We start from the raw sequence: 15,745 nt of genomic DNA on the forward strand, positions 1-15,745 counted from the left end.
GAAAGGTCACACTAGGGGCGCCTGGGTGGCGCAGTCGGTTAAGCGTCCGACTTCAGCCAGGTCACGATCTCGCGGTCCGTGAGTTCGAGCCCCGCGTCAGGCTCTGGGCTGATGGCTCAGAGCCTGGAGCCTGTTTCCGATTCTGTGTCTCCCTCTCTCTCTGCCCCTCCCCCGTTCATGCTCTATCTCTGTCCCAAAAATAAATAAACGTTGAAAAAAAAATTAAAAAAAAAAAAAAAAGAAAGGTCACACTGTCCAAGCTGCAAAACCGAGCACACCTTTATTTCACACCCACTGCAACCCAGCCAAGGCAGAGGAGAACCCTGTGTCACAGTCCCGATTCAAGATCCTCTTTTGTCCATTTGGTAGCTGCCTGAAAACCCGGCACATTTAAATGAAAATCACATAAAAGACCCCTAGAGAAACTGACCCATCTTCCCCAAACAACAGACTTCCTCGTTAGTAAAATCAGCAGGTGCCGATGGAAGCACAATACAAACTTGACCATGGTGTCTGTTCGCACGGAAGACTATACTTAAATGCTTTCAGGTCTAAAAACCCAACTGTGGATGTCCAAGAGCCCGATTTTAATTTGACTGTTATCAGCCACCAAGAACTCGAAGAGGAAAGCAAGGGCACTGTGGAAATTACTCTTCCTGGAAATTCAGCCCCACAACCCTGGTGACCAGCAGTGCTGATCCGAGGGCCCCTCTGACGTGGAGAAATGCACCTGCTGAGTCTCTCCTGAGTCCATCCCACGGCTTCACGGTAACTTGGTCCTCCGGTCTCAAGCGACTATTCGGTTGTAATCTTTACAGTTCCAAGAATCGATTTTGGCTGAACCCAAGGGTAACATAATACCTATTTGTACTGCACCCATAATGTCCACAATACAGATGTTCTTGCGGTACGAAGGCCATTCTGTCGGTTGCATATGTATATACACAGATAGATGTTGGCTCCTGTGGGAGACAAAGCTTTTCTCCTCTTTGGCAAGAGAACATCCACCCGGCGCCACCGCTCTGGCTAGCTCTTTTTCCTATGTTCCCTCATGTGCGCAGCAATGGAACCAGCTATTTCTGCATTCTTCTTGTTCTGGCCAAAATAATCTAGAAACTGGCCATCTGGTCCAATCAAGTACATTATTATTGTATGATCCACCTGCAGAGAAAAAGGTGGGGGAGGGAAAGGACAAAAAGATTACCAAAATAAGTCGCTTATTTTTCTGATTAAATGCTGCAGATGAGAACTTCACATTAATGATTAAATAACCTCTGTAACAATGTATCGTTTACAGAATGCATCTAAGCCTATTTTCATAAATTCACGGTGACAAATATCTAAAATCGTTTGCATTCCAGCACTCTGCACTGACTACTGCCTTAGACATCAGCTAGAATTTGGGATTCTTCTGGTTCTGTCCATAACACACGCATGCACTCGATCTCGGAGAATCGACTTCCAAGAAATGGCTGCTGCTTTCGGAAGAAACGGGTACCTCATTGCTCCCATATGCTGCCTACCACACTGTTATCAGAAGAACCCAGAAAAGTCACCACTACTGTAAGTGTATGATTTATACATTCTGGCATGCTATGTAGTCCTGATATTAGTGACTCACATGGAAACGTGGAAATAAGGGTTTTTCTCCCCCAGGAAGCTGGCATATACTCTGCCGAATGATCCTATCTGAGGCAGATCACCTGGGCCGTCCTCAGGAGACGTAAATGCTACCCCTCCGAGGAGTCACCTTACAGTTATCTATTTTCCAAGCAAAGTTCTGAAAACATTCCTACCTCTAACCTAAGCTTGGATTGGTCATACAGTTTTTATTTATGTGCCTCCACTTAATCCAACTTTAAATGAGCAGAAGGCTTGGCGCTTAAGGAGTCCTTGGAATTTATTGCAGGCTTGATTGCTATTTGGCAAGACAAAAAGAAAGACCGAAATGTGATCACACATACCGAACCGGAGACACCCCCAAATACACCCGCCACACATTATAGGTCTGTGAGGTTATTGCTTTTTTATATACACACATTTGTAAACACAGAGCAAATGGAAAGAGCCACTTGCCTGCGCACAGAAGGAAAGAATGTGCCCCAAGAGCTCAAACAGCTGGTGATTTCACATGTCCTGGAATAATTCGCTGAAGGAGCAGGACGGGGGATCAGCGTTTCTCCGCGTATCTGATACCGAGTCAGAACTGGGTCTCCAGCTCGCGCTTTACACCTTCCTCTGTATCTATAGCTTCCGTTTTTCTGTTTCTTTTGGTACTCGATTCTCTCACTCCCTTAAAAAACTAAAATTCCAGGGGACTTATGTTATGAGTGTTCTTACTGGAAATGACTTTCTAGTACAGAACGAAAATACTGTTCTACCCGTATCTGTCAAACTTGTCAGTGGCCGTGTCTCAACGTCCAGCTGCCTTGTGGGCAGAGCGAGAGCTGTCGTATGTATCTCACCCACAAGTTTAGAGTTCTAGTAGGTCCCAGGACAGATACAGGAAGCCAACGTTCACCGACAAGCTCTGTCACATGCTACCTTCGTCCCGAGCCAGGCATCCCACTCCTCTAGAAATAATCCAACGGGCTGGAGAGGAAGTTATAGAACAGTAAGAGCCAGACCGAAGCTGAGAACCCAGGCCTGCCCGATTTCACAGTCCGCTTCTGCTGCCACCTTGCTGCACGATCTCTGCCAGCGTTCTGTGGGGCAGTCTGTATGCTTCACAGACACGTGCATTTTTTATGTTTTGCAAAGTAAATATATGTGCATAAAAATGCGAAAAGAATATACGGTAAACTTCTACAGGGGAAGCCTGTCACTCCTTCCAGACTTCCAGGAGTCCCTCCGTTCTCCTCCAAGGGAACCACTGCCACCAGATCCTTCTGGATTCTTCCAGAGAAAACTGTCCACATCTGTTAGCGAGTGTACATACCTGCCTACTTCTTTCTATACAGAAGCAACAACGTCCTGTAGGCGCTTTCTCATTTAACAAGGTATTGGACACCGTTCTCCGCCAGTAAGTACAGGGTAGCTTTTAAAACATGGTTGCCTGGTTCTTCCCTACGAACAATACTGTAGGGTACAGGTGTAGAAAAATCTCTAAAGTAAACAGTACTCCACTTTAAACGCTGACAGATACTGACACTTTTGGCTTCCAAAGAGGGTCTCTCAGTTAAATTCCTATCATCTATGCACAGAAATGCCCACGGTTCCAAATTTCCTCCCAATAGCGTATTCCCTTTTTCCCCAAATTAGATTTCGATAATACATTTCCAACTTTTGACCTTTGCTGATCTAACAGGTACAAAATAGCATTGCATTATACAATTCACATTCTTTCATTAGGAGTGGAACTGCACATCTTTTCTTGGGTTTGAAAGCCAGTTATGTTGTTTTTCAAAATACTTCCTACTTAATACTTACATACGAATGTAATATTATATATATATATAATGTATGTATATATATATATATCAATAATATATATATACAGTTTCGAGTGGACCCTAAATGTTTGGCACACCCATTTCTTTAATTTTTTTTTTTTTTTTTAACATTTATTTATTTTTGAGAGACAGGGCATGGGCAGGGGAGGGGCAGAGAGAGAGAAGGAGACACAGAATCCGAAGCAGGCTCCGAGCACACAGCCTGATGCAGGGCTCGAACTCATGAACTGTGAGATCATGACCTGAGCCGAAGTCGGCTGATTAACTGACTGAACCCCCCAGGCGTCCCCGGCACATCCAGTTCACATGTACTATCAGTCTGAAGATTCCACGGGCACTCAAAAGCCAGAAGCTTCCCCTTTGCTACTGCTGCTTGAGATTAAGAAAACCTGATTCCCTCACTCCCTGCAGGTCCTTAAATCTTGACTGAAGTTTCCCACACCATTTTGCGGACGAAAATCTGTGACCTCAAAGGACAGAAGTCATACCAATGAAAAACCTAACAAGCTGGAGAGTGCCTCCCCCTACTGGTTGATTTAGCAAAGAACTCATTGGTTCTTTTTCATTATTATTAACTCCAGCGGAGCTAACATACAGTTCCATTAGCTTCAAAGGCACAATTCACTGGTTCTGATCAAAAGGTCAAATTCTTATGGCAGTAGACCAGTATTTCTCAAAATCGGGTCTAGGATGTATTCCAGAAGGTCCAAGAAGTCTCCATAAGACTTAGATATCTGCATTTTAATTTTTAAACTTAAAAAAGTTAATACTCGGGGCGCCTGGGTGGCGCAGTCGGTTAAGCGTCTGACTTCAGCCAGGTCACGATCTCGCGGTCCGTGAGTTCGAGCCCCGCGTCAGGCTCTGGGCTGATGGCTCGGAGCCTGGAGCCTGTTTCCGATTCTGTGTCTTCCTCTGTCTCTGCCCCTCCCCCGTTCATGCTCTGTCTCTCTCTGTCCCAAATAAATAAATAAACGTTGAAAAAAAAAAAAGTTAATACTCATATTCTGGATTATCTGCGTGACTATCTTATGACTGAATACAAATCTCCGTGGCCAAATACGTGTCTATGTCTATGATCTCGCACACACCTGCTGTCACTGCTGGTTACAGGGCAGACAGCACGAAAATGATGTGTTCTTGCTGGGTCCCAGACCAAATAGTCAAGGTAGACGACACCAACATTTCAAAGTATTTTAAAGAACACACGAAGGGCAGTTGATCGTATAGTTGGGCATCCGACCCAAACCATGTTTTGGAGACAGGCTCCTATACTTAATCACTCCGCCCGACCAATGTTACAGAGAAACCAGAGCACGACAGCTGAGGGGGAAGAACTGAACTAATACTAAACAGCAAGACCAACTATTAATGGACAGGAAAAAGTGTCCCGTTTGAGAAGAAAACCGGGTGGGTGGGGTGGTGCTGATGCCCTTTGTTGGTGCTTCGCTGTGAAAGCCCAGGTAAGAAGAGGGACCGGGTGACGTGGACACTAGGGCTCCGGGGGCAGTGCTGGAGAATGTACGAGCTGTGCAGGAATGACCGCATTTCTGGTCGCCATCATAACAAAGCAAATAGTAAACACGTAACTGTGCACATAATTCATATTTGAATTGAATATAATTGAAGTATGTAATTCATATAAAAATAAACCTGATGGAAAGTCTACCTTCTTATAGCTTTCAGTCTTTTCTCTTGATTTTCAGAACTCTGGCTCATTCCAAAAACGCAGTTCTCCATGGCCTAACACTGCTCCTTACACCTTTTCTCTGGTGACATAGAGAACCTAGACAATGGGTTATTATTATTTTATTATTATTATTTTTTTGGAGAGGGACAGAGTACGAGTTGGAGACAGGGGCAGAGAGAATCTTAAGCAGGCTCCACGCTCAGCATGGAGCCTGACGCTGGGCTCGATCCCACAACCCCGGGATCATGACCTGAGCTGAAATCAAGAGTCAGACGCTCAACCAAATGAGCCACCCAGGGCTCCTATATATATATATTTTTAATGTTTATTTATTTTTGAGAGAGAGAGACAGAGCATGAATGGGGGAGGGTCAGAGAGAGAGGGAGACACAGAATCTGAAGCAGGCTCCAGGCTCCGAGCTGTCAGCGCAGAGCCCGACACGGGGCTCGAACCCACGAACTGTGAGATCGTGACCTGAGCCGAAGTCGGATGCTTAACCGACTGGGCCACCCAGGTGCCCCAGGGCTCCTATATTTTTAAATTTAAATAAAGCTTTGTCCCCAAACGATCGGTTCTCTTTATTTCCAACATGGTATCCAAGTACCATGTTCTACTGAATCTAAAATACCACTCATCATATATTTTCCCATAATTTTCTGGGCCACTAAAAAGGAGAATGGGCAATTCAATTATAAGGACACTGAATATATATTAAATCAGTATCCTTAAAAAAATTATACTTCTATTATCCTTTCAAATATCCCTAATTCCTGAGGAATTTGTGATGATCTCAGCTTTTCTCTCATTTCTGCAGCCCACTGTCAGACCGGCACAAGTGTGCGGTCTGAGCACCGGCCTGTGGGCAACACTCGAGCGTCTACTTACGATGTAGTCCTCGTCCTCGTCCCTGGGGCCAGGACTGTAATACACCCTGTACGCTCTGGCCACTCGGTCGATCTCTTCTTTGGTGCCAGTCAAGCCAACCAGTTTGGGAGAAAATTCTAAATTAAAAAAAAAAAAAAAAAGAGAGAGAAACACAGTGAAAAATAAGAAGCGAGTGAAAGCACCCCCATCCCCTGCCTTCAGAGTCTCTGCTGCTGTTTCCTCCCCGTGTGTCCTGGTCCCCCCCTCGTGACTCACGGGAACAGACACGCACACAGAACAAACGCAAACTCTCCCTTGTAATGAAGAAGTCACGTTCACCAAGACAGGCCACATTCTGAGCCATCAAACACACCCTAACACATTTAAAAGGACAGAAACCATACGTGCGCTCTCAGATCACAGTGGAGTTGAACTCAAAGTCTGTAACAGAAAGATCGCTGGAAAATCCCAGGACACACAGGGACGAAACATACTTCTGAATAACACACGGGTCAAAGAAGAAATCTCAAGAGATATTTAAAAGTATTTTGAACTAAGTGAAAATGAAGACACAACTTATCGAAATTTGTGGGATGCAGCCAATGCAGTCCTTCGAGGGATATTCGTGGCCCTGAATTTATACAGTGGAGAGGACCTAAAGTCAGGAATCTAAATATCCCCCTAGGAAGCTAGGAAAAGAAGAGCAAATTAAATCCAAATGAGAAGAAAAGAACTGGAGCAGAAATCAATGAAACTGAAAAGAGGAAAAAAATCACTGAAACCCAAAGCTGGTTCCTTATCATATGGAAGTGAAATCCTTTCAAAGTCCTCTTGTAATGATCTGGAGGGAATATGTTCTAATCATTTAAATCACATTTCTTATTAATTTGGTTGTTTTTAAATACTCAGATACGGTTCTGAGACACGCTCAAGCTTAAAGGTACTACCACGAATTAAGCATTACAGTGTTTTGTTGTATCCTGAAAAAGAGGTTTGCTTTTTGCTTCACAATTCAGTCGACTCTGGTCCAGGGCTGTGTCTCATCTTCCAGCAAATAACCTCCCGGCATGTATTTACTGTTTGGTTTTTGGGATTTATGGAAGTGAGCTGGTGAAGTCACCAAACCACCACGGGGATGGAAGTACAACACTGAGCAGCAGTGCCTTCTTCCAAAGGCAGAGAGGAAAAAAGCCTGTTTTCATTTTTCGGACTAATCCAACCTAAATTGAAAATCTGTTCAGCTACTGAAAAAGCACAATGGCTTGTTTTTCTTTTCCACTCTGAGTAAACAGAAAGGTAAATGAAGTCTGAATTAGTTGTATATCCAAAACTTTTAAAAAATATTGCTGAAATTGCAATAATTTTCTAAATATGAACTTAAATATGTAAAAAGATTTTATTAAGTTTCTTTATTAATTTTGAGAGCAAGTGACTGAGCACACAAGCGGGGGAGGGGCAGAGAGAAGGAGAGACAGAATCCCAAGCAGGCTCCGCACCATCAGTGCAGAGCCGGATGCGGGGCCCAAACTCATGCACTGTGGGATCGTGACCTGAGCCGAGATTAAGAATCGGACGCTTAACCCACTGCACCACCCAAGTGCCCCAAACTTAAATATTTTCAAATCCCCCCACCCCATCCGGTGCAACTGGTCAAGATGACACCATCTCTGTATGTATGTGCTGGTGGAGAATATTACCGTAAGGGTTTTGCATTTCAGTTACAGGAACTCAGATGCCTACTTGTCGGGAGATATTTAGGATTTGGTTAATTTATGGTTAAAAAGAAAATAACTGCCAACGTAACACACACTTCCATCAGAGACCGTTTATCACCCCATGAGTTATACCTGCTTTTTACTGCTTTTGGAATAAACTATGCCATTGTTCAAATTTCTGCCTAACCTGCAAACAGTGAACACAAGTTCACCTTGAATATCTAATAAAAGCTCTAAAACTTTAAGAAAACACAAGCCTTTGTAACCTTGGGCTGGACAAAGATTTCTTACACATGACACTAAAAGAAGGGTCTCTAATTGTCTCTAAACCAATAAAGTGCTCTTCAAACCACACCAAGTGTGGGGAGCACGGGCAGGAGCCAGAGCTCTCATGCACGGCTGCTGGGAATGTGAAAATGTACAACCACTTTGGAATACTATCAGTTTCTTAAAAAGATGAACACACACCCACCACACGATCCAGCAATGAGGCGTTTACCAGGGAAATGAAAAGTATGTGTCTGTACAGAGGCTTGTACATGAATGGTCTTGGCAGCTGTCTCTCTCCGTATATAGCTCCAAACTGAAAGCGACTCCAGCGTCCATCATTGGAATATTACTCAGAAGATAAAAAAGAGTCAACTGATAATATGCTAAATCATGGACGGGTCTCAAAATAATTATGCGGAAAGAAGCCACTAAAAACAAGAGAGTACACTAAATAATTCTGTGGACACAGACTTCTAGGAAATGGAAACTAATCTATGTTGACAGACAGCAGATCTGGGGATGGGACGGGGGCAAGGGCACAAGAGGGTGACCGGTATATTCATTTTTTGATGGTGTCACACGTGCAGACATGACAAAAGATAACTGTGCACTTTGAATATGTACATGTTATATGTCAATTATATCTCAATAAATATGTTAAACGACAAGATACAGCAGGTCCTTCACAAAACACACTTTTAAAAAAACCTCAAAGCTTTAGACGATACACATTGCAATGTGTCATATAACAAAATTAAATGTAGAAGTACTTATTAGCTCCTTTGGCCTAAATCAATTTCACCGTAATGAGACTTAAAATTCCAATTCCTGACTTTTGAGTGCCCATGTTCCTGTCACTCCTAGAACAACAAAACAGATTCTTATTCCCATCATTTTTTCAGCTGAAGAAACTTGGATCCTAAGAAATTATGCAACTTGCCCAAGCTCCTAAGAACGTAAGCATTCATCCTTAATTCTACTGGCACTCGGTCTTTCGAATTGCTTTCTCATGGGTTTTAACCTGCATGTGATGTTTCAACTGAGAGTCTTCTAGGAAAAGTTATAAATGTGCTTCTCATAATAAATGTTCTGGATTTATAAAGTATACGGTAGGAGTTCACACTGTGCTCACATCTCATAATGTCGCTAATCTTGGGGCGCCTGGTGGCTAAGTCAGTTAAACGTCCAACTTTGGCTCAGGTCACGATCTCACAGTTCGTGAGTTTGAGCCCCGTGTCGGGCCCTGTGCTGACAGCTTGGAGCCTGCTTCGGATTCTCTGTCTCCCTCTCTCTGCCTCTCCCCTGCTCGTTCACTCTCTAAAAATAAACAAACTTAAAAAAAAAAAAATAATGTCGTTAATCTCCCAACGTCCATACTCCCAGGATGTACATCTGTCCTATTACAGAGAGAATGAGGTACAGAGGCGGAAGGAGAAGCAATGTGTTCTGCCTCTCAACTCAAGATTCTGTTAACTTAGTTGATATCTGAGGCCAAGTCCGGTCCTTCCCGTGACAAAATACAGAGAGCTGTGCATCAGGAATTGAGAAACTTGTTTCTTATTTGCTTATTCACGGTCACAACTGAGCCTCACTTTTTATTCACCTGTAAACCTGACGACGACACCATTTGTCCTCCCGTGTCCACGAGGCACGTAAGGTCGAATGAATCCATCTTTCAAGAACTCTAAGAGCTACACAAATGTAAAGCATTATTAATAGGACCTACCTTTCACATACTTGGCGATGGCTTCTTTGGTGTCCCTCTCTGGGTCGATAGTGATGAAAAGCGGAGTTAAATTTGGCAGAGTTGGAATTCCATCTGAAAGAATATTCCCACTGGTCAGTACTCACGCTCTGGGGGAAAAGATGAACGCTGGCAGTTACAGCAGAGAGAGCCGGAAGTGCTACAGCGAGGGTTAGGGAAACACAGGGACACCTAAGCGTGGAGGAGAGGACGGGGAAGGGATGGGACGGCCTGCGAGCAGGTCCCCAGAGTATCTGCGGTGGGATCAGGTAAGAATCCTACTGAACACCTTCACCGGTGCACACGCGTTACGGGGGTCCCGTCACGTGGGCATCTCGTGTTCTGATCCAACGTGATGTTTGCGGTTTTCGCCCCACCACACCTCAAGGGCAAGGTGAACTATTAGTGAGGACTGAGTCCCGGAAACAATCCAGCTTAAGGATGGAGGCCTGCCTCCTGTCTGGGACTAACCAGTGCGGCTGACGGCACATCACAGACCACACCGCCGTCTTGCTAGTCCGTCACGGGGACAACGACAGTGTCAGTGACGGATGTCTACAATCAAGGGACATAAGCAGCGCTACAGGAGACCAGACCTCACTCACATTTTTAAGCAATTTAACATTTGGCATCAGAACAAGCTCCCTCTGATAGAGAATATGGTCGTGGGAATCAAAGCAGCAAATGAGCCGGATGCTGAAATTTTATATTCTCAGAAAGCAAATAATTACAACACCTTGCCCAACGGAAATCCGAGGACGTGAAACTACGGAAAAGTAGTTTTTACAGTTAGCGGTGGCTTACCTATCTCATCCACGACTTGAATCATTTTTTCTAGTTCTTCTGGACAGATATCAGGGCAATGAGTGAAACCAAAATAAATCAGGACCCACTGACCCAGGTAGTCTTGGTCAGTGACGGGCTCTCCAGTATGAGTCGTGAGGGAAAACGGGCCCCCGAGGAGAGGCTTTCCCAAGCTCCGCTGCCGCTCCTTCTCTAGCTCTTAAAGAGACACAAACACTCACGTTAAACAAGTCAGTCTAACCACAGGCACCGAAATGCCTGATGTACGGTCAGTACTGTACTAATGACTGTGGGGGCACAAAATGTGCTAAACAGTCTGTTTTCTAGAAACTTAAAAAATATTTTAAGAAAAACAATCCTATGACAATGCAACAAAACCAAATTGAATGGAATGGTATGTAGAGGGGACTCTAAGGAAGTGGTAACGGTATTTCTTCCTCTTTTGGAATAGTTCAGTCCTGTCATCAGGTGTGGCCGTGGTGCCGGTGGGGGAGGGGCCACAGGGGCCCAGAGCGGATTGTCTGAGCCCAAGTGGGGCAGGGTGGGTGGCCTGGCACCAGGAGTCTTAACCTGAGTGTCCCAAGGGCATCTGAATGCGCTGGGGACAGCAGTGATGGGACCTCAGTTCTATACAGGGGATTAGTAACAAGTAGGTAAATTAAAGATAAGCGTTACACATGGCAAGAGGTAGAAAGATGGGGAGAAAAAACCCAAATGCAGTCTGTAGTACTGTGCAGAAACTGGAGGTGCCAGGGTCAATTTGTGGCTGCAAGATGCGTTCACACAGAAGCAAACGCAGATGTAACCACATCTGTCCACCGAGAGGACCCTGCAGTGGACACAACCCAGCAGCAACGAGCCCTGGGTTCTAAGTATCACCCTCCACTAAAAGCGAACAGGGCTTTTTGGAGACATGGCGGGTGTCAGGGCCATGGCAGAGAAGTACAAGACGAGCCTGGAACATCCTGTCACGTCAGACTGAAGGAAGAACTCCAAGAACACTGGAGACGTGTCCCAAGGAACAAGAGCTGCTCAGACTGCCAGGGACCAACAGGGGACAGTGGAGCATCAAAATAAAGAGAATATGGATTACGGTTCATTAAATACGCAGGAGAGCACGAGTCCACACGGATATAAATAAATGGAGAGTTTGATGCGGACTGGGATGAACATTTAAGTGTGTAAATGCACACCACGAAATATATATTAATTACATTTTCGGGACAGAAGCCTGACAGACACACCCTCAACCTGAGCACTATCAGTAACGGGACCAAAGGCGGCCCTGTGCCACCAGACTAGACGCAACGAGAACAGAGCACGAGTTCTGTGACATTCCTGCTGAAGGAACGTGACCCGAATCTGATCACGAGGAAACCAGACAAACCCAAACTAAGGGACACTACTGCCCTGTAATGTTTTCAAGGTCATCAAAGTCTCATAAAGATGGAGAAACTGCTACAGACTGAAGGAGCCTAAAGAGACAAGTAGGTACAAGGTCTGGTTCTGAACTGAACTCCTGCTATCAAGAAGGCCAAGTTGCAAAACTTGAATGAGGCCTGAAGACTGAATGGTAGTTAACATGTCAATGTTCATTTTCTGATTTTGGTGGCTGTATCATGATTAAATTGGAGAACGTACCTGTCTGTAAAAAGTACACAATGGAGTAGAGATGATGACGCATGTCTGCAAACACTCTCAAATGATTTAGAAATACTTGAATTTTTTAAAGTTTATTTATTCTGAGAGAAAGAGAGAGCAGGGGAGAGGCACAGAGAGAGAAAGGGAGAGAGAGAGAGAGACAGAGACAGAGAGAGAGAGAGAGAGAGAGAGAGAGAAATCCAAGCAGGCTCCACACTGTCAGCGCACAGCCCAACATGGGGCTCGAACTCACAAACTGTGAGATCACGACCTGAGCCGAAACCCAGACACTTAACCGACTGAGCCACCCATGTGCCTCTGCAGATACTTTAAATATCGTTTCATAATAGGGTTTTTAATAAAACAAATATTATCGCAGGTGAAATTCCAAACTAAAGTAAAAAGCTTGTTTATTCTAGAATGGTCTCTGCCACTACTTTTCCTGGCTTGTTTTGTTTCTTTGTGAAACTAAAGGAGCTTAATTTCTCACTAGAATATGAAAATCCCATCAATAAAATACTGGTTGTTACACAAACCAACAGGTCTGTATATCAATATGGGCCTTCTACTGCTAAGATTCTAGAAGCCTATGAATTCTCCCAGATCTAAACATATCCTTTGTATCACGGCTTCAAAACAGACTCTGAAGAACCAGAACAGATTTAAGTAATATTTTATTTTTTTTATTATTATTTAATGTTTATTTATTTTTGAGACAGAGAGAGACAGAGCATGAACGGGGGAGGGTCAGAGAGAGAGAGAGGGAGACACAGAATCTGAAACAGGCTCCAGGCTCCGAGCTGTCAGCACAGAGCCCGACGCGGGGCTCGAACTCACGGACCGTGAGATCATGACCCGAGCCGAAGTTGGCCGCTAAACTGACTGAGCCACCCAGGCGCCCCATGTGACATTTTAAAGTTTGACTAGAAACTTTTAAACCAAATCTTAAAAGCCTGGAGTAGTGACTAAAATATAAAGTTCTCGTAGCCAATTTCTGGACATTTCAAGTGCTAAGCCAGAGCAGTTCCTGGCACTCCCTGACCAGATTCTCCCTATTTCTCTCCATCATCCAAGGTCAGCCTGTGGCCCTTCCCTCTGCTGATACTTGGTGGTCTGTAGGAGGGGCTGGCCCTTCAGAGGCTGGGGAGAACCTCTTCTAGTGAAATGCTTCACTTCTGTGTCTGCTTCCCTGTCACGAGCACCTCGATGGCTGGAATGCATCTAAGTCATCCTTGGGAACCCTCTGGGCGTCATACCACCCACGATCCCATCTGTTCACAATTAAGTCTTCATACTGTTACACAGTGGCATCTGAATACAGATAAAAACACAATGAGAAACCAGGTGAATTCCAAATCCAGTTTGGAATTCAGTGAACAGTACTGAACCAATCTTAATTTCTTAGTTTTGATAAATGACCCATGGTTATATAATTTGTTAACAATAGGGAAAGCTAGGTGAAAGGTACATAGTAACTCTCTTGTGTCATCTTTATAACCATCCTGTTCATCTAAGATTATTTCAAGATAGGAGTGCCTGGGTGGCTCAGTTGGTTAAGCATCCGACTTCAGCCCAGGTCATGATCTCGAAGTCTGTGAGTTCGAGCTCCGCGTCGGGCTCTGTGCTGACAGCTCAGAGCCTGGAGCCTGCTTCGGATTCTGCATCTCCCTCTCTCTCTGCCCCTCCCCTGATCACACACTCTCTCTCTCAAAAATAAAAAAAACACTAAAAACTTTTATTGCAAGATAAAAAGTTTAAGAACAAAATAAAAGATGCTAAAAAAAGAAAAAAGAAAGGTTTTATTCAGAGCTGAGCAGAGGATATCTACTTACTCTCTGTCTTTTCTTTCTTGAAGTACTTCATTCCAGCCAATAAGGCTCCACCAATAGCAAATGTGAATGCTAAAGACTTCCAGGAAACAGGCTACTGGGGCAGAGATTTTACAAACAAAAATACTAGTCAGATGCAAACATGCAATCGTCCTACATTTATTACTATGGTAGTTTTTAACATACATAAACACACATCTTGATCTTCTTCAACATGTAGAATGTTTCATGTTGCTCTGGGATGAGAAAATACTGGGGCGCCTGGGTGGCTCAGTCAGTTAAGTGTCTGACTTTGGCTCAGGTCATGATCTCACCGTTTATGAGTTCGAGCCAGCCCCGCATCGGGCTCTGTGCTGACAGCTCGGGGCCTGGAGTCTGCTTCGGAATCTGTCTCCCTCTCTCTCTCTCTCTCTGCTCCTCCCCCACGCAAGCTCTGTCTCTCAAAAATGAATAAATGTTAAAAAAAAATAAACTGACAAAAAAAATACTTGACAGTGTCTGTGGATGCAATTCCATCTGGGCTCCCAACACAATTACAGAGGCATTCCTTTTCAAGAAGAAATTCCCTAAGTCCATTTCCTTTCATGTGAAAGAGGACCTGAAGCTCAAGTAACCAGGACTGTTAACACGTGTGACCTTGACCATAGTGGCTGATTTCAAATCCAGTTAATTATGTGTTTGTGCTGATATGGAAAATATAAATAAACCAAATAACAATTTGGGAGGTCACTCTAACTCTGGCTTCCAGAAGTAACAAAGTCAAAGTAGAAGAGATCTAAAAAATGGAGCTTCTTGCAAATTGCATCAAGTTAATTCTTTGTACTCTTTTTCAGGTCCCAAGGTAAGTAAGATGTCCACTACCTTGGTCTAACTCATCACCCTTCTTCCCCCAGATTCTAAAACCCACTTCTCTTAACCATCACTAGTGGGGAGCGGCTCTCAGGTTTTTCCAGATCAGAACTAGAACCTGAGCGAAATCAAAGAGGGCATACCCAGCACGCAACTACGACCCACATTTTGCTCAATTTCAACTTACACATCGAACATCTAAAGGGCGTTCAAGTGACAGGAATTAATATGCTTGGATTCCTCACTCCTGGTCAGTTCAAGGTTGAGACCTTCAAGAACACCCGAACTCATTTTGGGGGCAGGGGGCACAAAAGCGCGCTACGATCCAAACCCGAGAATCCAACCGCGGAGAGGCGTCGGTTCTCTCGTCCGCGCTGGGACCTCCCGCAAACCGAGGGGGTCGCGGGATGAGAGTCTGTGACCGCGTAAGGCTGAGCCGAGGACCAGGCCCGGCCGAGTGGCTTCCGAGATTGCGACCAAGCGGGATGGGGAGGTCGCGGGCCGGCGTGGAGACGCGACGGACAGAGGGAGGGCTCCGGCTGTGCACTCACCCCGGGCTTGGAGGGCCGCGTGGGGTCTCTGCGGCCCTTCGGCTCGGGACCCGACGACCCCGGTGGAGGTGGCGTCGCCGTGCAGAGGGGCCGGTCTCCCCGGCAGCTGCGAGCGAGCTCCGAGGTCCGTCGCGCCTCCTCTCGCAGCGCGCAGAGCTGCCTCATCCAGGCTCCGGCGGTCCCGTCCGCCGGGGCCCAGACCCCGAGTCCGTGGGGCAGGAGACGCCAAAGTCGGCTCCCCGGAAGCCGCATAGCGGACCCGGGTATCCGTAAGAAGCCTGCCATGGACCTAGGAGACCGCGCCTCCTCTAGCCCGCCCCCCAACTTCCGGCGCCGGCT

At 45.2% G+C, this 15,745-nt stretch overlaps 1 protein-coding gene across 2 annotated transcripts; it reads right to left on the reverse strand.

Annotated features, from left to right (window-relative positions):
* Positions 1 to 261: 261 nt before the first annotated feature.
* Positions 262 to 15,744, reverse strand: LOC122484964 (protein SCO1 homolog, mitochondrial). 2 transcript variants are annotated; one of them, XM_043583137.1, is made up of 6 exons: positions 15,407 to 15,744; positions 14,010 to 14,100; positions 10,630 to 10,734; positions 9,715 to 9,807; positions 6,025 to 6,140; positions 262 to 1,161 (listed from the first exon to the last, which is right to left on the reverse strand). In XM_043583137.1, exons 1-6 carry the CDS (start codon positions 15,689 to 15,691, stop codon positions 1,027 to 1,029), a joined length of 825 nt encoding a protein of 274 aa, XP_043439072.1. In that variant the 5' UTR covers positions 15,692 to 15,744; the 3' UTR covers positions 262 to 1,026. The 2 variants fall into 2 exon arrangements, with proteins under 2 accessions (XP_043439072.1, XP_043439071.1); XM_043583136.1 differs by having other exon boundaries at positions 10,537 to 10,734; positions 15,407 to 15,742.
* Position 15,745: the final 1 nt, after the last annotated feature.

The sequence above is a fragment of the Prionailurus bengalensis genome, chromosome E1, assembly GCF_016509475.1.
Source record: "Prionailurus bengalensis isolate Pbe53 chromosome E1, Fcat_Pben_1.1_paternal_pri, whole genome shotgun sequence".
Classification (NCBI taxonomy): Eukaryota; Metazoa; Chordata; class Mammalia; order Carnivora; family Felidae; genus Prionailurus; species Prionailurus bengalensis.